The following is a 24,780-nucleotide window of genomic DNA, read 5'->3' as shown; positions in this document are numbered from 1 at the left end:
GGCCTGTGAGGGATTTGGTTGGACAGGCTCTTCGGGCAGAGAAGCATATCGAGCCGAGTCAGGAATTTGGTCAGTGCCTAGGCACCAGGGGAATCCCAGAGATTGTACCCAGAAACAGATTTGAACTCAGGTCTTAGCTGATCAAAAGAGAGACTCTAAGACGTTGCCTTATGAGCCTGGATGTAAGGGCTGGCATGTGTCAAGACCCATGGGCATGAAGAGATGGGCATCCCTTTTCAATTTTCTCAGGGACAGACTGACAGAAACAGTGTGTGAAAAACTGATCTTATTGATCCTTCTCAGCACCCCCCCCTTTTTTTAATGGGATGATTATTTTCCATCCCCTTTACACTGGACTTGGACCCTCCCATGTTAATGACTTTCTCATTATTGATTATAGTGAGTCATTTAAAAATATTATCTTTTGATGCTGAATCCTCCCTACTTGTGGCCAGTTTCTCAGTGAGTCACCTTGTTGGCTAGGAGTCTCACTGAGTCGGAGCCTTCTGTCAAGGAACGGCTGATGTTGTGGGTGAGCCTGAACTTCATCCTGTCCCTCACTTCAATGTCCCACATGCTGACCCTGGGGTAGGAGAAGCCTCTACCGCATTCCCATAGGAGAGTACTAGGAGCGGGAGGCAGGATCTCATGGAATGGCTGTCCTCACCTGTCTCTCTAGGGAAATCTTGTCACACTCCAAGTCTTGCTTGGCAGCTTTCTCCTGAAGTAGCTCGCTTCTCATCTGCTCCATCTACAACAAGCAGAGCAAAAGACACAGGGTTAAAACTTGGTTCTATTCTTTGTACTGGCATGGTTTTTATGAAGGAGGCCTATGCAGGGGTACCCACCGTGCTGCTTGCTCTAGGGTATAAGACCTTTTCCTTAGATACTCTTGATCTTTGGTTGTAATAATAGTTAACTAAAAATAACAATAGTCACTGTAGCCACACCTGCTATTATATACTGAATTGTTCTCTTTCCATATTTATCATGTGGGTTCCAGGAATGGAGACCCACAAGATTTATTTGTCAGCTCTGCCTGATCTGAGGAATGTAGGGACAGTCCTTTATCTGCACCACGGATTGGCAGCTGCTCAAGCCCCAACTCCATGGCGGCTCCTCTGTGCCTCTCTGCAAGCCCATGTGCGCTGCACAGTCTTGTAGCTACCCTCAGGATCCACTGATGTCTACCACAGCACAGAGACACTGCTGACATGAAAGATGAAGGCACCACCACAGGCTAGACCACCACAAACAATATTTCATAGAATATAGCCCCAAATTTCCAAGTCTGAAGAGATTCAAGATGTTCAAAGTATCCCAACTAGATTCACTCAAAACAGATATAAAACCAAGGTTATTATAGACAACATGCCACAAATGTAAGGCAAAGATGGAATCATAACAGTAGCTAGAAGAAAGTGTCAAGTCACCTAGACTGGGGGTCTACTGATCTTAAGGCGCATTTCTCGACAGAAACCTTACAGGCTAGAGACCATATTCAAAATACTGAAAGAAGTAACACGTAGACACCTAGTACTATGCCCACAAGTTAGTCTTAATAACTGAAAGAAAGGGCTGGAGAGATGGCTCAGCGGTTAAGAGCACTGCCTGCTCTTCCAGACGTCATTAGTTCAATTCCCAGCAACCACATGGTGGCTCACAACCATCTGTAATGAGGTCTGGTGTCCTCATCTGGCCTACAAGCATACAGATAGAACACTGTATACATAATAAATAAATCTTTTAAATAATTTTAAAAAATAACTGAAAGAAGCCGGGCGATGGTGGCGCACGCCTTTAATCCCAGCACTCGGGAGGCAGAGGCAGGCGGATCTCTGTGAGTTCGAGACCAGTCTGGTCTACAGAGCTAGTTCCAGGACAGGCTCCAAAGCCACAGAGAAACCCTGTCTCGAAAAACCAAAAAAAAAAAAAAAAATAACTGAAAGAAAAAGTATTTCCCAGATAAGCAGAAACAGAATTCAACTAAACCAGATCAGTCCTACAAGAAATATTCATGGAGGCCGACACTAGAAAAGATAACAGTAATTCTGAAAACCATCTATAAAACCCAGGAGAAGAACAGATACACAAAAGAGAAAGGGAATCTAACATACACAGATGAGAAAAACAAATCACAAAAATAATAAAAGACATAGGAAAGAACAAATACATATAAAATAAGCAGAATATAGTTGAAAGATGGGAATGTATATTTATCAATAACAGCCTCAAATGTGAATGTGATAAATTCATGAATCAAAAGATTAGTCAAATGGAAAGAGAAATAAAATCCAACTGTACGTTGCCCACAAGAAACTGACTTCACTGGTAGAGACATAAAGAACTGAGATGAGATTTATGATGCAATTAAACATGAAGCAACCAAGTGGCCAGCCCTAAAAATGTACACATGCATGTAACATTAAATGGATTTGTGTATGCATACACTTAATAATTAGAGGAAACACAAAAGTAGAAGAACAATGTGGGGCTGGATAATGATAATAGGAGATTGAGGATGATCAAAGCACATACACGTGTGAAATATCACAAAATCCATTAGTTTGTACATTTAATACATGATATAAAAATGAAGCAGATTTTAAATGAAGTGTTAATGAAGACCCAGTTCAGCAAGATCTAACCACTGTGAACACATATATACCCAACATGTAGACCCAAATACTATTAGATCCAAAGAGATCTCTCAGACAAAAGCAGTAGATCATCCAAATGAAAAAAAATCAAACATCTGAGTTGGGCCATGCTACCTAGAGAAGGGACCTGGGGTAGTCTGAATGGAACTGACCCCCAAAAGCTCACAGAGAGTGGTACTATTAGGAGGTGTGGCTTTGTTGAAGTAGACATGGTGTTGGAGTGGAGGCAGGCTTTGAGGGCTTATATGTATGCTCAAGCCGCTCCCAGTGTCTCAGTTCATTTCTTGTTGCCTTTAAATCAAGTTGTAGAACTCTCAGCTCCATCTCCAGCGCCATGTCTGCCTGCATGCTGTCTTCTTCCTGCCATGACATTGGCCTAAACATCTGAACTGTAAGTGAGACGCCCCAATTAAATGTCTTCCTTTCTGAGAGTTACTGTGGTCACCACAGTGTCTCTTCACAGCAATAGAGACCCTAAGGCAGGACAACAGGAACCTTTACTGAGCAATTCACCAGCAGCCACAGGATATATATTTGTGGATACCCTCTAGGGCAGTGGCTCTTACCCTTCCTATTGCTGCTTTAGTACAGTTTCCCCATGTTGTTGTAACCTCCAACCATAAAATTTGTTGCTACTTCATAACTATAATTTGCTACTGTTATGAATCATAATGTAAATATCTGATTTTGAGAACCACATAGGAGGTCTCAAGAGACCGAAAGTTTTGAAATTAGTTTTGTGTCTTCTTAGAGGTTGTGGTGGTTTGAATGAAAATAGCCTCATAGGCTCTTAGGGAGTGGCACTATTGGGAGTTATAGCCTTGTTGGAGGAAGTGTGTCACTGGAGTTGAGCTTTGGTGTTTCAGATGCTCAAGTCAAAACCCAGTGTCACTCTCTCTTCCTGTTGCCTGACCATCCAGACATGGAACTCTCAGCTTCTCTCCAGTACCATGTCTGTCTGCCTGCCACCATGCTTCCCACCATGCTGACAATGGTCTAAGCCTCTAAACTGTAAGCAAGCCCTAATTGAATGTTTTTCTTTATAGGAGTTGCCATGGTCATGATCTCTATTTACAGCAATAAAACCCTAATCTAAGACAAATGATAATGGAATAAAATTACAAACCAAGAAAGAGAATGGAAAGTATACAAAGAAATTAAATAACAACACCCCTAAATAATTCATGGTAACCAAAAACATTGAAAAGAAATTTCTTAAAATTTTATAAATGAAAAATAAGCCAAACCAAAATCTGTAGACTAATAGAAAAGGGGTACTGAATGTAAGTTTATAGTAATAAATGCATACATTAAAAGAGATCCTAAGCCAGGCAGTGGTGGTGCACGCCTTTAATCCCAGCACTTGGGAGGCAGAGGCAGGTGGATCTTTGTGAGTTTGAGGTCAGCCTGGTCTACAAGAACTAGTTCCAGGACAGCTAGATCTATTACACAGAGAAACCTTTGTCTCAAAACCCCAGGCCCCCAAAGTGGTTCCTAACCTGGGTAGGGTTGCACAGGCCATCCCAGCGCTGGGAGGTGGAGGCAGGAAAACCAAAAGTTGAAGGCCATTGTTAGCTTGGGCTGCATAAGAAACCAGATAAACAATGGGGCAGGAGAGGGAGGCTGCTCAGTAGTTAGGACTCCGGGCATCTGTGTCAGGCAGGTCGCAAACCCTTGCAGCTTCAGTTCCAGGGGATCTAATACACCACTACCACCGCCCCCCCCCAACCTCTATGGGCACCTGCACACAATCTTTAAATAAATTGGATCTTAACCTAACGATGCACTTCAAAGGCAGAAAGCAACACCAAAGCCTAAATTAGCAGGAGGAAAATAAGATCAGAAACAAGATTGACAAACCTGGGCCTGGGAGATGACTGGGCAGGTAAAGGTGATTGCCATCAATCCTGACAAGTTCCATGTCTGGACCCACATGGTGGAAGGAGATAACTGACTTCCACACACATGCCACAGCACCCACAACCTCACCCACAATAAGTTAAAATAATACAAATGGCCAATAATTTTTTTAAATTGACAAACCCATAAGGCTAAAGAGATGGCTCAGCAGTTAAGAGCACTGGCTCTTCTTGCAGAGGACTGGGTTTGGTTCCCAGCACCCACACAGCACCTCACAATCATCTGTTAACTCCAGTGCCTGGGGATCTGATGCCCTCTACTGAGTTCTGTGGGCATTACTCATATACACAGGCAAAATACTCATACACATAAAATAAGTCTTAAGGTTTATCAATTCTTTTCTATTTTTCTTAACTAGATTAACTGAGAAAAAGAGATGATTCAAGTAAATCAGTTGTGAAAAAAGAAACATCACACAAATACAAACGATCATAGCTCATCATGAATAATTATATAATAAAACATTTAAAAAAAACCTAGAGGAAAAGAAACCTGGAAAAGACCTAAAATTCTTAAACACATAAAAACTGAATCAGGAAGAAATAGAAAATCTAAACTGGGGCTGGATAGATGGCTCAGCAGTTAAGAGCTCAGGCTGCTCTTCCAGAGGATCCGGGTTCAATTCCCAGCACCCACATGGCAGTTCACAACTGTCTATAACTCCAGTTCCAGGGTACATGATACCCTCATATAGATATACATACAGGCAAACACTAATGCACATCAACAAAAACTTTTTTAAAAGATTTTTAAAAATGAAAAAAATCTAAACTAGTAATGAAGAATAAGATGGAACAAAACACAAGGGAAATAGCTTAAAGCAGAAACATTTCCCATCTAAAAACATCTGGGCTTTATGGCTTTTTACTGTATTCTACAAAAACAAGATCTTCATGAAGGCAGCATTACATAACAAAGCCAGGCAAAGATATAACCTCTAAAACATCTCTAATATCTACAGAACATGAGGCAAAAATTCCCCATTGAATATCAGCGGACTGAACTCAATGGCACATCACAAAGCTCACATACCATAGTGGGATACACACAAAGGAAGCAAGACATGGCAGCAAGTGCAAAGCAGTAAACATGACAGAACACACAGAATGATTAGCCAAAGACCACGTGATCAACCAGACAGGACACACTGGTGGATAAAGATGATGTCTACAGACAGGGACAAAACATTTGATAAGGTTCAGTCTGCCTTTGTCAACGGAGGACCTGGAGTTCAATTTGCTAACTGAAATAGGACAGTGCAGAAAGACAAACACAATGCTATCACTTTTGTGGCGATTAGGGGATCTGTAGAACTGAATGGAAGACTGATCAGAATCTGAGAAGGATGCTGGGCGAAGGGGATAGAAAACTCAATAGGGGACGTGAAAACCACAAAAATACAGTCCCTATTTCTGCTTCTTCCTTGGCATAACAAGGTAACTTTTCATTTTAAAAGAGAGAACATCATTGGCTGGGCATTGGTAGCACACACCTTTAATCCCAGAACTCAGGAAGCAGAGGCGAGCGGATCTCTGAGTTTGAGGCCAGTCCGGTCTACAGAGGTAGTTCCAGAACAGCCAGGGCTACACAGAGAAACCCTACCTCAAAAACCAAAACAGAAAAAGGAGAGAGAGCATTAAGTTGGGTGGATTAGGAAAGTGGGAGAGGAACTGGGAAGAGTTGAGGAAGGGGAGTGAATATTATCAAAATATACTGTATGAATTTTCTCAGGATAAATAAAATTAAAAAAGGAAACTATAAAGTTAGGAAGCTCTGTGGGGGTGAAATACGTTACATACATATATAAAATTCTCAAAGAATAAATAGTATTGCATTAAAAATGACTAGTTGTTGAAGAGATGCTAGTACTTATTGCCCTAACTAGAAAATAACCCACTTGTACACCCGTTCAGTGACCACAATGTACCCTATGAAGGTATTCAAAGATTAAGACACAAACAAAACACCCAAGTCCAGTTCCCTTAGGCCATCCTTGTCCTGAGCAAGGTAAAAATGCCAACAACGCAAGGGCCAAGCAGAGAACATGGGACACTCCAGTGGCCACTTCCGCCCACTTAGCCCAGAGCCCTCAAGAGTCACATGCTACTGGAAGGCCCTGGGCTCACTCCTGTGACTGCTGGGTAATGAATGCAGACTCACACCCTGCTCTGGGACACAGGGTGCCAGGTGTGCCTCCGTGGGGAAACCATACTGCTCACACCCTGGGGCACAGACCTGCACCTGAGGGACACTGTGGGAAGGAGCTCCATAGACAAGCAGCCTGGCCCAGCTTCTCCTCCCCGCTGGGCCCTCGCTCACAGAAAGGGGGCTGCAGGTTCCTATACCAGAGCAAATCAGCCCACAAGGGTCCTTTCCAGTTGTCTGGAACAGCAGGTGTTGGTGACTGCCCTATCCTTTTAGGACGCTGTTCAGGAAGCCTTCCCAGGAAGCCAGAGAATCTCGCCTTATCCTGAAGAAAAGGGAAATGAGTCCCCCAAATGAAGGGAGGCAGAAGACCCAGATGTAGTCAAGAAATCAAGTTGTTGTGAGGTTTGAGGCCGACAACAGCAGAACCAATAAAACCACAACAAAGCACAACCGTGCAGGGAACTAGATGGGTAACTGGCATGGCCTCTTCCTGCAACCGTGCAGGGAACTGGATGGGTAACTGGCATGGCCCTGCTCCAGTCATGAACCGTGTCTGAGCCTGTTAGACCTTCTGGAAACTCCCAGGCAGGTGCCATCACCTGCTTTTCTGATGGGAGAGTCAGGACCGTGTCTGGATCAGATTTGGATGGAAGCAGCTTGGGGCGTTTACTCTTGGGCTTCTGACAAAAATCCCTCAGTTCTTGATGTATGGGAAAACCCTACAGAAAGCAGAGTGTTGGCGGGGAGTTCTGCAGAGTTCCAAAGGAAGCGTCCACAGGGGAGTGAGGGGAGAGAGCGTGGAGGACATGGAGGACCGTCACATCACAGTGCTGGATCCCGGCTGTGGGTGTAGGAGCATTGTGTCGTTACAGCAGCAGCCACTGGCCTCAGCCAGGGCACCTCCTAGAAAACAGAGCTCCCATACGGCAGAGCTCTAAGGTGGGGGTGGGTGGAGCAGGGGAGGGCAGGGATGGGGACTTCGGGGAGGCAGGGCCAGACACAGACATCTCTGAAGGTCTCTGCAAGTTCAAGCCCTCCCTGGAGAGTTCTGGGGAAATGAAAAACAAAAACAAAATGGCAACTCTTCATGCCCCACTGCGTCCCCTCAAGAGAAGGCTATTAAAATGGAAGTAAAATAAATCAGAAGAACAGGAAAGAATAAAACACAGCCATAAAAAGCTCAACAGTGACAGTAGCCAGGCAGGCGATGTTTCTTGAGTCTTGGAAAGCACAAAGATTCCTCTCCATGCTTCCAAAGCACAGCCTGACATTAGACTCTAAAATAAATCCACCCTGGGGAGCCTCAAGGAGTTCTGCCTGGCAGAAGGAGAGGTGGCAAGAGGAATGGTTTCACCACAAACTCTGAGGTTCAACTCAGCACCCAGATCTTCAGAACTGGGCCCGAGGCCCGAGGTCACGTTCTCACCCTTGTTCGGCCCCGGGGAAGTCAGGGTGAGGCTGCAGAAATACTTCATGTTCGCTTGTGTTTTACCTGCTGTTTACCCTTCAGTTCTGTTGAACGGACCGAGCCAAATGCTGCAGTCAAATTAAAACTTACAGGAACATAGGCAACAGCCTATGGCAGCTGGACTGAATGAAAGCTGACCATGGAGCATTTTGACAGGAAACCACAGAGCCGATTCTAGCAGCCTGCAGCGTTAGGATACACATGACTCGAGCTAGTTCAGGTAGAAGCTGTAGCCTTTTGGGCTACTGAAAAGCCAGAGATGTTTACAATTGCTAATAATAGTACCCTCCTGACTTGGGTTTCTCAATGAGCTGTGAAGAGGTGGTCAAGCCTATGCTCTTGGACTGGTATTAAATTATATCCTGAGAATTATCATCAGTCAACTCGCACAGTGGAGTTTTGGGTAGCTGGTACGGTAAGATGCAGTTCTGAGTCTGAAGTCGCTTTAAAAGAGGAAACCCCACTTTGATCTCCTACTTTCCTCCTGAAAGGAGGCTATTTAGAGTCTCGTTTACTGGTTCCTATGTCCCCAGGTACTGAGGAGCAGGTGCAAGCCAGCCACAAAGGAGCAATTTCTGAAAGTGACTGTCTCATGCCTCCAGGTTTGCTCACTGCGATTTGTCTGGCAGTTTCCAAGGCAACCTTGTGAGCCGTTGCAAAGATGGTGATGCTACCTCATCTTTGAAGGTGGTTATTTCCCCCTGCCTGGCAGCTGTGGCATGGCATGAGTCAACTTACCACTGTGTTGGGTCATCCTGGCTGAGGGGATGTCTTTGACTGCCCAGCCTTGCTATGTGCACTGAGCTCCTAATAGTGGTATACATAGCAATGCTCACTGAGCCAGGATACCAGCCTACGCAGCACATTTAAAACTCAACAGGCTAGACTTCTTTCTACCTGAGCCCTTTATACAAATGAGAATCAAAAGAGGCAGAGGTCAAAATAGCCCTTGGGGATCTTAAGTGCTATTATCATAATTATTGTTGTTGTTATCACTTGAGATAAGGTCTCCAGTAGCCCAGGCTGGCCTCAAACTTGTTACGTAACCAAGAAAGGCCATGAACTCCTTGCCCTCACCTCTCACCCACACTGGGATGACCAGTGTACACCACTATATCCAGTTATGAGGTGCTGGGGAATGAACTCGGGGCTATGTGGGTGCTGAGCAAGAACCTTTCCAACTAAGCCACATCCCCAACCCGTGTAATGTTACTCTTAACTTGAGGACCTTTAGAATCTGATTCAAGGATGGAGCCAAACTGTGACCCTACCTCTTACAAGTTATGAGACTGTAGGCAGTGACTATACCTTCCAAGTCCCAAAACAGCCAAGAAAGCATGCAAGGAAATCCTGAAAAATCCTCAGTGTGGTTGGCAGGAGTCATGGAAGGAAATGTTTAGTTTGGTTGTATGGCACTGGGGATTGAATCTGGGGCCTCCCGCATGCTAGGGAAGTGGAGCAGCATGGGGCTGCATCCCCGGTCCTCTTATTCGGAGACAGAATTTCACTAGTAATCTGCCCAGGCTCACCTTGCACTCACTCTGAAGCTCAGGCAGGCCTTGAATTATAACCCTCCTGCCTCAGCTACCTGAGTTAGCTGGATTTTTAGGTCTCTCCTACTGGGCCTGGCAGAGAAACAGAGTTCTGAAGAAAGAAAGGTAAAAAGGCTTGTCTGGGATTTCAAGACACAAGCCAAAGCCTGTTAACACAGTGAGCTCCTCAGCCGCTCTCCTGGAGCTTACATGAAGGCAGGTGGAAGCCTTTCTGTTTTGTGATGAGAAAGTGGACAGACACTCCTCCCCCATTATAAACACGGCGTTCTACCAAAGGGAACCTATTCCGTCTTGGCATCAGCCATGTTTGGAAGTCAGTACAAGCCTCAAAAAGTGTGGCTTTATCTTGATTAGGATTCTCTGAGTATCTACTATCCTGAGGATATACGGAAGAAAACCCCCAGAATCAGAAGGTAAATGATGGGTAAAGTATAAAAACATAGGTAAGTATCAGCACACACACTGAGCAAAACCAGAGGCATAGGATAGAGTGTTCTCACAGCTGCCTTCTCTGGCCCTGGGAGCAGCCCAGTTAAGGTCTTCTCGGCCTTGACTTACCCCCAGCTCTGACACCGACCTTCTGAAACACTGTGCTTCACTGTCTGCCGAACAACGTCCCCTACCTCCCATTGCCTTGAGGATACAACCATTCAAAAGCCTGGGTCTGTTTCTCCAGACGCGCCTCCTCTGCTTTCCTCATGGAACCTGAACTGTGTGCGAGCATTCATGGTTTCGTATCTCACGCTTACCTGCCAATCCGCTCTAGCTCAGATGCCACACCTACTTGGCTGAGCTACTCTAGGCCAGATCATTCCTTCAAAGCTGACTCTGGCCTTTGTGGCCGGTCCCTCACTGGCCACTGGAGTGCTTCACTTGGTATTTAGTATCTGCGCTATTTTATTGTTGGTTATCCGCTTGTTAAATGTTCATCTCCAGAACCAGGCATGCAGCTGTGTTTGCTGTATTTTGCAGGCTCTGGTAGTTAAAACGCTGTCTTAGGAAAAGGAACCTTGAGCCTGCCTCTACAGCTAGCTTCCACACAACTCCAGCCAAAGTCCTTTATGGCTCTGAGCCTCAAACCGTTCATCCATTACACAGTCAAGGAGATTTGACCTCTGATGTCCTTGTGAGACCTAAGGTCCTGTAAGAGGGTTACAGTCCCTTTTATCTAGCCTGTTTCCTTAAGACCTAATCACTGGGACTAGGGAAACATCGGGGATATACTAGAAGGAAGGAGTTAGAAGAACTTAGAAATAATGAGTTTTAAGTAGAGAACAGAAAACTTTAATTTTTTAAAGAAAGCAAGAGTTAAAAAAAAAAAAAAACTTTTTCCATGCTTTCTCTTTTCAGTGCCTAAGAGCAGTTTGCTGGAAATCCAGGGTAAACACTGTTCAAGATTCAAGGTGACAGGTACCACTTTCTGTCATTTAGTCACCAGCCCTTGCTCGGGGTATCAGGATGTCAGAACTAACAAGGGAGATGAGAGAGTTCAGCTTTTAAGTGTCTCTTGGCTGTGAGAATGGCAGGCAGCCACCAGCCAGGGCCTGTCTATACCCAAAGCCCTCTAACATGGCCTTTATTTTAAAGACAGAAAAACCAACCTTGCTTCAACCTCTACTTTGAGAAAAATGCTTGTTGGTGAGGCAAGGAGCATTCCTTTAAATGTCCCTCTCAAATCAGGAGACATGAAAGGCCAGAATCTATGGATATCACTCAGCAGCTATGGTGGCACACACTTATAACCCCAGCACTGAGGCAGGAGGATAGAGAGTTTGAGGCTAGTCTGGGTGTCATAGCAAGACCCTATCACTGACAACCATGGAAGGAAGGAGAAGCACGCGTCTATCTTGGGGCAGCTGTTCTGTTTTTCATCAGTCTCTACATCAGTGTGAACCTGATTGATTGTCATCAGTCTCTGCATCAGTGTGAACCTGATTGTCATCAGTCTCTACACCAGTGTGAACCTGATTGTCATCGGTCTCTACACCAGTGTGAACCTGATTGTCATCGGTCTCTACATCAGTGTGAACCTGACTGTCATCAGTCTCTGCATCAGTGTGAACCTGACTGTCATCAGTCTCTGCACCAGTGTGAACCTGATTGTCATCAGTCTCTACATCAGTGTGAACTGCTTGTCATCAGTCTCTGCATCAGTGTGAACCTGATTGTCATCAGTCTCTGCATCAGTGTGAACCTGACTGTCATCAGTCTCTGCACCAGTGTGAACCTGATTGTCATCAGTCTCTACATCAGTGTGAACCTGATTGATTGTCATCAGTCTCTCCATCAGTGTGAACCTGATTGTCATCGGTCTCTACACCAGTGTGAACCTGATTGTCATCAGTCTCTGCATCAGTGTGAACCTGATTGTCATCAGTCTCTGCACCAGTGTGAACCTGATTGTCATCAGTCTCTGCATCAGTGTGAACCTGATTGTCATCAGTCTCTACAGCAGTGTGAACCTGATTGTCATCAGTCTCTGCATCAGTGTGAACCTGATTGTCATCAGTCTCTGCATCAGTGTGAACCTGATTGTCATCAGTCTCTCCATCAGTGTGAACCTGATTGTCATCAGTCTCTACACCAGTGTGAACCTGATTGTCATCAGTCTCTGCATCAGTGTGAACCTGATTGTCATCAGTCTCTACAGCAGTGTGAACCTGATTGTCATCAGTCTCTACACCAGTGTGAACCTGATTGTCATCAGTCTCTACACCAGTGTGAACCTGATTGTCATCAGTCTCTGCATCAGTGTGAACCTGATTGTCATCAGTCTCTACAGCAGTGTGAACCTGATTGTCATCAGTCTCTACACCAGTGTGAACCTGATTGTCATCAGTCTCTACACCAGTGTGAACCTGACTGTCATCAGTCTCTGCATCAGTGTGAACCTGATTGTCATCAGTCTCTACACCAGTGTGAACCTGATTGTCATCAGTCTCTGCATCAGTGTGAACCTGATTGTCATCAGTCTCTACATCAGTGTGAACCTGATTGTCATCAGTCTCTACATCAGTGTGAACCTGATTGTCATCAGTCTCTCCATCAGTGTGAACCTGATTGTCACTCTTTCCGTCGACAGCAAACATGGGCCTTGCTCTCTCCCTTACCGAAATGGTAGAGGAGGACAAAGGACTAACAGTGGCAGGCTGGAGTGGGGAGCTTCAGAACCTCCTTCATAAATAGGTTCATCTTGCTTCTGTTCATATGTAAGAAATGGTCTCATGTAGCCCAGGCTGGTCTAGAACTCAATAGTGGACAAGGATGGATGACCTTGAACTTCTGATCTTCCTGCCCTGCTTTCTTGGATACTGCCATGCATTACCAAGCCAGTTCATACAGTGCTGGGGGTTGAGCCCAGGGCTTGGGCCATGATGGGCAAGTACTCTCTACCAGCTGAACATCTCTCGCCTCGGCCTCATTTTCCTAGACTCAATGATCTGGGAATTTCCCAAAGTTCCACAGGAGGCTGCACAGGAACAGGCCTGGGACCACCTACAGAGTGTCCTTCCCAGCAGCCCCCAGGCTAGTGTCCTCATCTTCTTCCTGTCTGGACCTCAAGTTCTTGACTCAGTGGAAATTTTCCACACTGACCACTGAGGCGAGCAGTCACATCCCCATGACTATGTTCAGCAAGAGGCAAAGACCAAAGGCATTCTCGGACCAGATAGCTCATGGTCCGGGAGCGGCTGAGCAATGGAGGCACTATGTTCTGGTTCAGCAAGCTTGTGGTTTGTTTTGGGGTGTGAATCGTGGAACTGGAAACTGGTTTTAACTGCCTGGATATTGACAAGGTGACAAGGTGACACTTCTCACCATTCCTCCCCCTGTGCTTACGGTCACAAGGAAGGCTGACAGAACAAACCCAAGGCACTCCTGTCATTAGCCACGCTTAGCAGGTTCTGGAATGCCCCGGGGCAATACAGATCCTTAGCCAAACTGCAGGAACACCTAACAGAAGAGCTGTGAGTCCGGGAAGAACTTTGGGAAGCCAATGTCAAGGTTGAGGTTAGGGTTAGTCCCTCTCTAAACCTCTACTGCTTGGGCTTCTGAATGCTGTCTCACCATCAGTAGGGCTTAGGGACCAGAACTAGCCTGGCTTAGAAGTGTCTGCACTGGACCACCCCATAGCCCTGAGTACCAGGCTTCCCAAGGACGCCGGCCCACATCATAAGGGTGGGCGGCAAAGAAGCCAGAGAATACCTCAGCCTCAGGTCTGAGCCAGGGCTGCCAGCCCAGCGAGGCCAGCATTTCACCCCAAGCCTCCAGCCTAGTCACCCTGACAATGCTAAGCCCTGGGCCTGCTGTAGCTAATACAGCACTTTCTGCAATCACTGTTGAAAATCTCTGTTGTGTTACTAATTCCTTCCCTCCTTGGCTTGTTATGGTAAAGATTCCCGAATCTCCCATCGTGATCTCTGTGGCAAGAGTGTTTCCTCCTGGCTCTAACCAAATCCCCAGGTTCAGCCTCTCACATTCTCCCCGACAGCTCCCTCATACCTGCTCCCTGCTCCACGTGATCCTCTCAGACAGCAAATCAGCGCTGGTTCTTTCTTCTTCCAGTTCCATCTCCAGCTGGGACACCTTGTCCTGAGAAAGGGGAACAAACAGGTTCTTCACTTACACAGGGTTAGGAGCAAGAGGGGAGCCCAAGGAAGGAAACCCTAAGGGCAAATGACAGCTGATTATGTTAGGACTTGGGAACATAGGACATTTCTTTCTTTCCCCCTTTCCTTCCCTGTCTTCCTTCCTAAAGGATTCATTGCGATCTGTATGGCAAGAGCATTTCTCATGTATCCCAGGTTAGCCTTGAACTCCTGATCTTCCTGCAGCTACCTCCCAAGTGCTGGCACTACAAGAGTGCCTGTTTGTTGGGTGCTAGAGATTGAACCCAGAGCTTTATTTACGCTGTGCAAGTACTCTACCAGCTGAGCTACACTTCCACCTCCAGCCCTTATACATATAGTTCTTATTCTGTCCAAAGCAAGTATTTTTTGTTGTTGTTGTTGTTTTTCTTTTTTTGTTTTTTGATTTTTCAAGACAGGGTTTCTCTGGAGCTTTGAAGCTTGTCCTGGAGCTAGCTCTTGTAGACCAGGCTGGCCTCGAACTCACAGAGATCCGCCTGCCTCTGCCTCCCGAGTGCTGGGATTAAAGGTGTGCGCCATTGCCCAGCTCAAAGCAAGTATTTTAAAAACATGTATTTTGTTGCTTTTGTGATACAATTGGGCATGTAGAACATCTATAAAAGGAGGAAAGGTATTACCCTAAGCCCCAGTGTTTTAATTGTGTTGGTATGTATTATATTAGTATCTTAAACAGGTCCTCTTAAAGTCAACATATAGTCTGAGAAGCCACCCCGGGACATTCCTGCAAATGCTTCATGCTCAAGAGGCTTGCTCCTGTGAGCACAGACACACAATTCCTGCCTGCCTCTTCTCTACAGTCCCAAATCTACACGGGATTGAACAGGACAGTGGTGGTCTATCCTGGTAAATTCACCATCACAGAGGACTAACAATCTGTTCCTCTGGTCTCTCTTCGATATCCCTGGCAGCTAAGTGAAAAGCATTTCAAAGTAGTTTCATGGATGAAAGAAAGAGGCTCCCCACTCAGAGTGCTCCGACCCTGGTGGCTGGGAGACTGAGCTTGTGCTTCTTGTCTCCAGTAGGTTTGTCATAGGTCTGGGTAAACTTGGAGCCACAGATGCTTTTTTTATGTATATTTCTAAAAGATTTTTTCATTCTTGTTTATTTTATGTCGATCATGTATGTGTACCACATGCATGCAATGCCTGTGGAGGCCAGAAGAGGGCGTTAGTTTTCCTTGGACTAGAAATTACAGGTGGATTGTGAGCTGTCATGTGGGTCCTCTGGAAGAGCTGCCTCCCACTCTTAACCACTGTGCCACGTCTCTAACCCCAACTGATGCTTTTTAAAAAGCCAACACTTTGGAGTTTTCAAAGGCAGCACTTATATCTAAGTGTGATCTATGCCACTGCCAGAATTGATTGACAACTGAGAACGGCTCTGTAAACAACAAAAACGAAATGCTCAGAACTTGTGTGCACGATGAACTGTCAGTGAAGAAGCAGCCTTGTTGGGGAGTGATCAAACCCTCCAGGGAGGACCAGCAAGACAGCCGAACAGGTAAAAGCACTTATTACAAATCCCGAGACTAGAATTCAAACTCCACAGAGTCCACATGAAAAAGAAGAGGACTGACTCAACAAAGCTGTCCTCTGTCCCCAACACTCATACCGTGGCATGCGCTGGCATGCACATACACACAATAATAAATAAGATAAGATAATGTCAAAACCTATAAAGAAACCTAAAAGCTCTCTCCTGGGAGCAGAAACTAACTCAGGACCTGGCTGGCCCTGCCTGAAGTTACGGATCCATCCAGGTCACTCAGAAATCACAAAATATCCATGGAGCTTCAGCCACCTAGGACTGAAATGTAAAAAATTCATTGTGGGTGAGCTCGAGACCTGAGAACTGGTTAAGTTTCGGTGAAGGAATGGGAAAGGCATGTAGCATAGCAACATGGCCCTGGCCTCTTAGAGCAACTCCCCTCAGGCGCCTTTCATGGTGGTAGGACCTCCAGAAGCCATCACTGCTGAACAAGTGGAGAAATACTCTCAGTGGTGTTTAGCTGCACTGCTGCTTCGGGACCTGAGGTGACCCAGAGGACATGCCTTGTTAGTAAGAACATTCTGGACTCAAAGATGATATAACCACCAATCTGATTTCAGCTAAAATCACTTATGTTTAAGAGATCTATGTTTTATTTTTAGTTCGGTGTCTATGCATGTGAGTGCAGGTGCCAGAGGAGGCCAGCAGAGGGCACCTATTGGATTTCATGGAGTTGGAGTGGCAGGAAGCAGTGAACCACTCAACATCAGTGCTGGGAATTGAACCTGAACCTTCTGCAAGAGTGGTGTGTGCACTAAACTGCTGAGCCATCTTTCCAGAGCCCTAAAGTCACTTCTTAGGTTCTTTTTTCTTGCTTCCAGTCCGTATTGTCCAGACAACATATGAGGTCTAAGCCAGAGCTCAGTATACCAAAGCTCCTTGTTCACTACTTGATACCATAGGTAAGCGGACTGCGGAGGTCAGTGTCAGGTGTCTTCCTCAATCGCTATCTTATTTTTTGGAGACAGAGGTCTCTTATTGGCCTGGGGCTCACCAAGTAGGGTAGACTTACTGGCCAACCCCCGGGATCCTCCTGTCTGTCTGCCTGGCCCTGGGATGTACCCTGACATGATGAGCTTTTGACATGTATGCTAGGAATCTGAACAGAGGTCCTCTGCTTATATAGCATACACTTCACCAATGGAGCTGTCTCCCTAGCCCAGCCAGCTGCTTTTAACCAGGGTATCGAGGCCCTAGAGCAATCCATTTCTAGTTAACTAGGTGGACCTTGGCTTATCTGAAAGTGACCCCCTAAAGAGATCAGAAAGAAAATACTAGAAAAATACAGCAGCCCCATAAACAAAACAGTAAAAGCCCCATCAGGCTACTCTAGTCTCTGAGCGAGGCCCATCTAATAAAATCTCCACGGGTTCAAACTTCACTTCCTAAATACAAACTGTGAAGCGCCCTGGAGCTCTGAAAAAGCGATTTCTGTTTATTTGCAAAGCTGAATGAGGAATTCATTGATTTTGAGCCTAAGCCAACTCTCACTGGCCTTGAGCGCCATGCCTGTCTTTTATCAAAACCCTCACAATGTTAATGTCGCCCCCCAAAGTCTGAGGCTTATTTTTCAGTCTCTCTCTTATTCTCTAAATTCTGCTTGTAGTGGGGGCACACATCTGTTTCTGGTTTAGGGTCAATTCTTCTCTTACAAATTATTCCTGTTTAGCAATCCAGGTTCTTCCCATCATCTCAGAGGACCATGGACACTGAGGTTCTGGTATTTTATTTATATGGTTTTGCCTTTTTTCCTCAAGGATTATGTATTAGGGTTATGAATACTCACCCTCAACTGGTGTCTGCTCTGAGAAGTCTCAGAAAGAGCAATGAATTGGACCATAGTTTGCTGATAGCTCTGGCAATGATACATAGGCACACAGAGAAAGATGGGCCAGGAAAAAGGACTGTGTGGTTTGGGGTGGGTGGTTTGGAATCTAAGGCACAGTGTGGATCCTGACTGGCCAGTCAGCAGTCTTGTAGCCTCCCGTAGGGGCATCATTGCTGAAGGGACCCAGCGCTAATAGCTAAGTACCATCTTTGGGGAGCGACTTATATCTTCTTCAAAGCAATGACTAAATTCTTCTTCAAAGCCAGTAGACTAAATTACACCCTTCACTCCTTCCAGCTCTGACACACAACAAGATGATAAACCACCTCCCCACAACAGAAAAGATCTTAAAATGTCAAGCTAGAAAGAGTAAAAAACCCAAGACATCCCACAGAGGAAACATTCCCCGGTGGCCCAGACATGTTCTCCACAGCCCAGCTCCTGCCTTGTACCCACACACCTCCATCTGCTTGATGAGCCGGCTGCGGTCATCCTTGAGGTGACTCTTGGCCTCCAGTTCGTACTCCAGATCCTTCAGCGACTGCTCCAGAAGCTTCCGTTTCGTGAGCGCTTCGTCCTCAGCCCGCTGGTAGTCCCGCAACTCTTCCTCCTTGAGGCGCAACTGGAAGGAGAGGGTGTTGGGACGTTCCGTGGGTGTGGAAGTGGCAGCGATTGAACCACAGTTTGCTGGTAACTCTGCCCATGACAAATAACACACGCCTGCATACATGTCTGCATACCAGGTGGATGCCCGGCTCGAGACCAGGAAACAGAGTGCACAGGCCCACCCCGAAGCAAAGAGGAGCAAATTCCACCTCTCTCCAGGCTTCAGCTTTCCATTTTATAAAATAAACAGTAATTATTGTAAACAGTAAATTATTAAGTTATAAAGTCAACTGATTAGATGTTGACTATCTCAATTACACAGAACACATAAAAAGTCAGAGTATGAACAAGCATTGGGATGTTTTGTATTAGGTATTAACACGTTTGTATGGATGAATGTGCCATTAGGTGCATTGAAGGTCATGGTCAAAAGCACTTATTTGAAAGTCACTGAAGTAGCTAAGTGTTCTTGTATTGGAATTGTCTCAAGGGAGGTTTAAAGGTTTAAAATAAAAACTAAATTAATGGTCTCTAAGCAACCAGCAGGCATAAAATCCGAGAACATAATCACATTCATTAGGCAACAGTCATTGCTGTGTAGAAAATGATCGGCGATCACTGCAGTGCTCCTTTCATCCACAAGGTGGCGCTCATCTAATAGTTTTGAGGAATGGACAACAGTTTGAGTCTTAAGAGCCAGCACCTCGGTGCAGCGGAGGGGGGGGGCGTACCTCAAACTCCCCACTCCCGTGGGCTGACTCAATGAGGCTCAACTCTGACTCTTTGGTTGCCAATATCAAACCCTCCTGGAGATTGGAGAATCCACAGTGCTGAGCATAGAACATCACCGAGGTTTATTCCTTCAGCGAGTTCACAGAAAATCCACAAAACACCATGCTAATGTAGGAAGACCTGGGGAGGTTGGACGCATTGTATTCTGTTGGAGGCTGACAGAACACCAGCCATTTCCAGCATAGGTCGACTTGGAAGAAGACAACCGCTGGACACAGGCCCTAGGCTGGCTTGGGTGGTGATGGTGAGCGAGACTGAGCGACATCACAGGAACCGTCATCCAGAGAATGGAACGGGCGCTCTGGGTGCGGAGGTTTGAAACATGGCCGAGGAGCACTAAACCACTCCAGGGCTCAATGTCCTCATCACAACATAGGGATAATATCATTTGAGACCCGGAAGGTAACCCAAAAATAAAAATCAGAAAGAATGCCAATCAAATATACAGCCCAGATTTCCTTCTTGGCATCCTCTGCCACGCCTCTCCTGATACTTAGCATGCCCCTCCCCCTCCTTCCACCAGTAGGGTCTGTCTCCTACAGCAGTAGGGCCCTCCAGGGAGTGGGACAGGCAAGAGGAGAGAACAGCTAGCACAGGCTGAGCATACCTCGCCACACACACACACACCCCAGTTCAAAACTGCAAGGCCGGAGAGACAGCTCAGTGGTTAAGAGTACTGGCTACTCTTCCAGGGAGTTGGCGGTCAGAACCCACGTGGCAGCCCACAGCCATCTGTAACTCCAGTTCCATGGGATCTGATACCTTCTCCTGATACCCCTGGGCACCAGGCACATATGTGTATACCTATATACATGCAGGCTAAATAATTATAGACATAAATCACAAAAAAGCCAAATATCAAATACTCCAGATCCAAAACTAAAAGACATTTTTTTTTTTTTTTGGTTTTTCGAGACAGGGTTTCTCTGCAGCTTTGGTTCCTGTCCTGGAACTAGCTCTTGTAGACCAGGCTGGCCTCGAACTCCCAGAGATCCACCTGCCTCTGCCTCCCGAGTGCTAGGATTAAAGGCGTGCGCCATCACCGCCTGGCCCTAAAAGACATTTTTGATTGTGGAATTTTTTTAAATTGGAAATGACAAGAAAAATCTACACAAATATTCCAAAATCTCTGAAAGCAGATATACTTCTAGTACCAAGTCTGTCAGATAAGGAACACTCGCTCCACTGAGCGTTTAAAAGCAAACTTGCCCTGAACTGAAAGTAAGCAAGGCAGTCCTAAATGGGACATCTGCATCCCCCCTCCCAGGTTTAGGGACCTCACAGAAGAGGAGACAGAAAAAATGGAGGAGCCAGAGGAAGGGGTGGAGTGCTGGGGAACATTGTCACAAGCATGATGTGGTCACTACACTCAGCAGCTGGGATTAACCTGCACAAGACAGACCCACTAACATTCCATCAGAGAGCTGGGGGGGGGGGGCTCACACAGCCCCACCTCTCCATGGCTGCTGGGGGGGGCTCACACAGCCCCACCTCTCCATGGCTGGGGGGGGGCTCACACAGCCCCACCTCTCCATGGCTGGGGGGGGGGCTCACACAGCCCCACCTCTCCATGGCTGTGGGGAGGGCTCACACAGCCCCACCTCTCCATGGCTGGGGGCGGGGCTCACACAGCCTCACCTCTCCATGGCTGGGGGGGGGGGCTCACACAGCCCCACCTCTCCATGGCTGGGGGGGGGACACCTTCTTCAGTGGTGGAGCCACTGTGAAGTTGCCCATGTGCCTGTAAACTACTCCTCGCCATGTTCCTAAAAGCAACCCTAAACTGACAGGGACACACAGACGTGAACGTAGAGGGAGGGCCAGGTGAGAAGAGCAGGGGAGCAGCAGGAAGGAGGAGACAAAGGGTTGGGGGTGACTCAGATCAGAAGACATCAGACACATGTGAAATGTCAGGAGACCCATTGCCGTATATAATAGTATCTGCCAATGGGGATGAAGGGAAGCAAGTAACTTTTGAACCTGTCAGTGCTACCTTTAAGTAGTTAGGCAGGACTTAGAAGATGAAGTAAAGATGGTGAACTTTAGGCCTTACTTCCTAAAGACCACCCTCATCAGAACCTCAGTGTCTCACGTCGCCGGCAGAACGGTAGCCAGCAGCAAACTGCTCTCAGGCAAAGGCAGCCAGTACCCAGCTCTGTGCAAACCCATAGCCATACTCAACTAAAGAGTCACTCGGGGAGAGGAGCAGTGAACAGAGATAAACGAGCCATTCAAGGGTCCAGAGGGATCTTGACTCCCTAATTCACTTCTGCTTTACAGGTTCTGACTTCAGTATCAGAGGGGTGGCATCTGCCTCCTTTTCCTTCAGAGAGATGAGAAATCTCTGCCATTCAAATACAAAACTATCTTTAAGGGCCACACCAATAGAAAACTTGAGAAAGCACACCCTTTCTAAAAAGGAAAAGGAAGGGGCTGGAGAGATGGCTCAGTGGTTAGGAGCACTGGCTGCTCTTCCAGAGGTCCAGAATTCCCAGTAACCACATGGTGGCTCACAACCATTTATAATGGATCTGATGCCTTTTTCTGGCATGCGGATAGAGCACTCACACACATATTTTTTAAAAAACAGAAATAAATACACACATATATATGCTTTTTTAAAAATATTATATGTATATTTATGTGTATATGTGCATGTACACAAGCATGCAGGTGTCTAAGTTGACCAGCAGAGGGCACTGATCTCTGGGACCTAGACTGATAGGATAGGTGGTTGTGAGCCTCCTGATATGGGTGCTGAGAAGTAAACTCCAGTCCTTTGCAAGAGTAGCAAGTACTCTTAACTGCTAAACCATCTCCCCAGTCCCACTGTGCTCTTTCTCTCTCTTTTAAATAGAGAGGCCTGGTCTCCGTCTGGCCTTACCTAATCTCTGCGGTCTTCTGCTTCTTTGTCTCAAGAATCTTCATGTTTCCTTCTCCCCCAAAGTATCTAGCCTGACAACCTTTACACAAATAGCCGTGTGGATCCCTGTGCAGGGTCACAGTGACACTGTGGTCTCTTGAAGTTAAAACAGACCAGGTTATTTGCTGTGTTCTGGCAAATGTTGACCCCAGCACCCAACTGCTATAAAAATGAAAATATGTTTTTTTTTTTCATAGCAAAGGGTACTGTGATGTCAGTGTGCCTGTTCCAACTTTCTCGGAGTCCTGTATCTTGTAACCCAAGGCAGAGGGAATCTGCTATCAGGATCCTTTCGAAGTGTCTGAAATATGTCATAAATATCCATTGTTCTTCGATGGGTTCAGTACTGACTCAGGGCAAACCTTCTTTTGATCATCAAAGAAATTAAAAGCTTTTTTGATTTGTTCTGTTTTAAAGAAAACTTGTTTTCCTGTGGAATCTGCGGGCTCCTCACACTGTGTGTGTGCAGGGGGAAGCCTTGGGAAAGAGAGAAGCCTGTATCGAATGTCCGGGATCTTGGGGCCTTCACTATATCACTTCATGCATTATCTCCATCAATAAGCCACTAATGTAGAAAGAAGAAAACTGAGACAGCTTGTTCAGGGCCATTCAGTCGGCACAGGCTAGAATCACAGCCAGGTGTGGTGGCTCACACCTGTAATCCTAGCACACGGGAACATGGGGCAGGAGAACTGCCATGAAAGACAGACAGACACGCAGAAAGAAACAGGCAAGCCTCCAGCTTACTGTGAAAATAAGAACACCCAACCCTTCCCCATTAATTTTCCCTCCCCAGGTCAAGAATGCAAGATTTGCATTTCTTGGCTCCATCATTATCATCATCATCATCATCCAGCCATGGCCATCCTAGAACTTGCTTTGAAGACCAGGTTGGCCCCAAACTTAGAGATCCACCTGCCTCTGCCTCCCAAGTGCTGATATTAAAGGTGTGAGCCACCACCACCCAGTTTGTTCTAGTCTTATTCTTTTTTTTTTCCCCAAGATAAGGTTTCTCTGTGTAGCCATGGCTGTCCTGGAACTCACTCTGCAGACCAGGCTGTTCTCGAACTTACAGAGATCCACTTGCCTCTGCCTCTCTACTGCTGAGATTAAAGGCATGCACCACCACTGCCCAGCCTATTATTTTTAGGTATAAAACCAAAAATGTTTTTAGGGCAGCCAAGATGGCTCACAGGTAGGTGCTTGAGGCACAGGCCTGGCAATCAGAGTTTGATCCCCGAACCCTGTAAAGACAGAAGGAGGGAACCCATTCCACAAAGTTGTCCCCTCACCCTGTAAAGACAGAAGGAGGGAAGCCATTCCACAAAGTTGTCCCCTCACCCTGTAAAGATAGAAGGAGGGAACCCATTCCACAAAGTTGTCCCCTCACCCTGTAAAGACAGAAGGAGGGAACCCATTCCACAAAGTTGTCCCCTGAGCTCCACACACTGACTCTGGCACTCAACCTCACATACACATCATACACCACAATGATAAATAATAATGATTGACGATGAACAAAATAGTATGCTTTAATTATCTCAGCATTCACAGATTCCTAAGACGCGGAGACTGAACCAAGTCTAGGCAAGCACTCTACCATTGAGCCACATGCCTGGTCCCTAAGAACATCTGTTAGTCTATTTTGCTGTGGCTATCACGTTCTTATCTACCTGACCACCCCAATAAAAGTCAAAAGATGATTAGCAAGACTGGAGATGGAGATGGCTCAGTAGTTAAGAGCACTTGTTGCTCAATAATGATGGCCAGAGTTTGATCCTAGCGCCTACACCTAAGGTCAGATAGCTCACAACACTGGCAGATCCAGCTCCAAAAGTTCCAGCGCCCTCTTCTGGCCTCCATGGGTACTCGTACATACATGTATGCAAACACGCAGACACATACACATGGAAAAACACATTCACACATAAATAATTAAATCTTTTTAGAAAATGATTGTTAAAAGAATCTAGTCATCCCCTGCCATCTTGTTCTAGGAATAAAGGAGGACCTAGAGGTGGATGACATGTTTGGACACAGATGGAGACAACATTCTTGCTCCATAAAAGGTGGCTCATCTTTTCAGGCAGAAAACTTTGGATGGAAGTTTTGGCCAGAACGTGGCCCAATTAAAGGTGTGTCTGTTTCGCTTCTGAGCCAGTGGGAGTTTTGTGTCTTAGATGCCACCTGCTTGTAATCGCTAGCGAATGGAGAATAAAGCAAGCCCCAAAGCTGCCCTAAGAATATCTCCCTCCCTGCCCAGCCCCAGCAACAGAAGCCTCGCATTCTCAAGAAGAGATAAAGGAGAAGATTACCCGGCAGGCATTACCTCATCTTGCATTTTCACAGCTGCCAATCTGGCCTTTTCCACCTCCAGGCTTTTCTCCTTCAGTTGAGTCTGCATTTCCGCAAGCTCCCGGCGGTTCTTCTCCTTATACTCACCCAGCTGCCTCTGCAGCTCCAAAGAGGATGTGCGTGAGGCCTCGGCGATATCCGCCATCTGAAGGAAATGGGGTAGCCTGAACAGGTCCTGCCATGCCGGAGTCCCTCCAACAAGGAGAGCATCTCCTCTGCTCCCTACCTTTGACGCTTCCTCTAAGGCCACCAAGCGCCAGACCCTGAGCTGCCTGGGTCTGACTAACCCTGCCATGGTGACTGGACACAAAGTCCTGAGGTCACAGCTTTGCT

General features: G+C 46.3%; 1 protein-coding gene across 3 annotated transcripts in view; it reads right to left on the bottom strand.

The window, feature by feature from the left end:
• The window catches only part of Cgnl1 (cingulin like 1), a 162,306-nt gene that overhangs the window by 5,125 nt on the left and 132,401 nt on the right, over positions 1-24,780 (bottom strand). For all 3 annotated transcript variants that reach the window (XM_075965306.1, XM_075965308.1, XM_075965307.1), the window contains 4 exons: positions 24,422-24,592; positions 18,232-18,393; positions 14,250-14,339; positions 668-751 (listed from right to left, as the gene is read on the bottom strand). In XM_075965306.1, the coding sequence (XP_075821421.1) occupies positions 668-751; positions 14,250-14,339; positions 18,232-18,393; positions 24,422-24,592 (507 nt within the window). The remainder of the gene's footprint in view (positions 1-667; positions 752-14,249; positions 14,340-18,231; positions 18,394-24,421; positions 24,593-24,780) is intronic.

Source organism: Microtus pennsylvanicus, chromosome 3 (assembly GCF_037038515.1).
Source record: "Microtus pennsylvanicus isolate mMicPen1 chromosome 3, mMicPen1.hap1, whole genome shotgun sequence".
NCBI classification, from domain to species: Eukaryota; Metazoa; Chordata; class Mammalia; order Rodentia; family Cricetidae; genus Microtus; species Microtus pennsylvanicus.
This window is presented reverse-complemented; position numbering and strand designations above follow the sequence as displayed.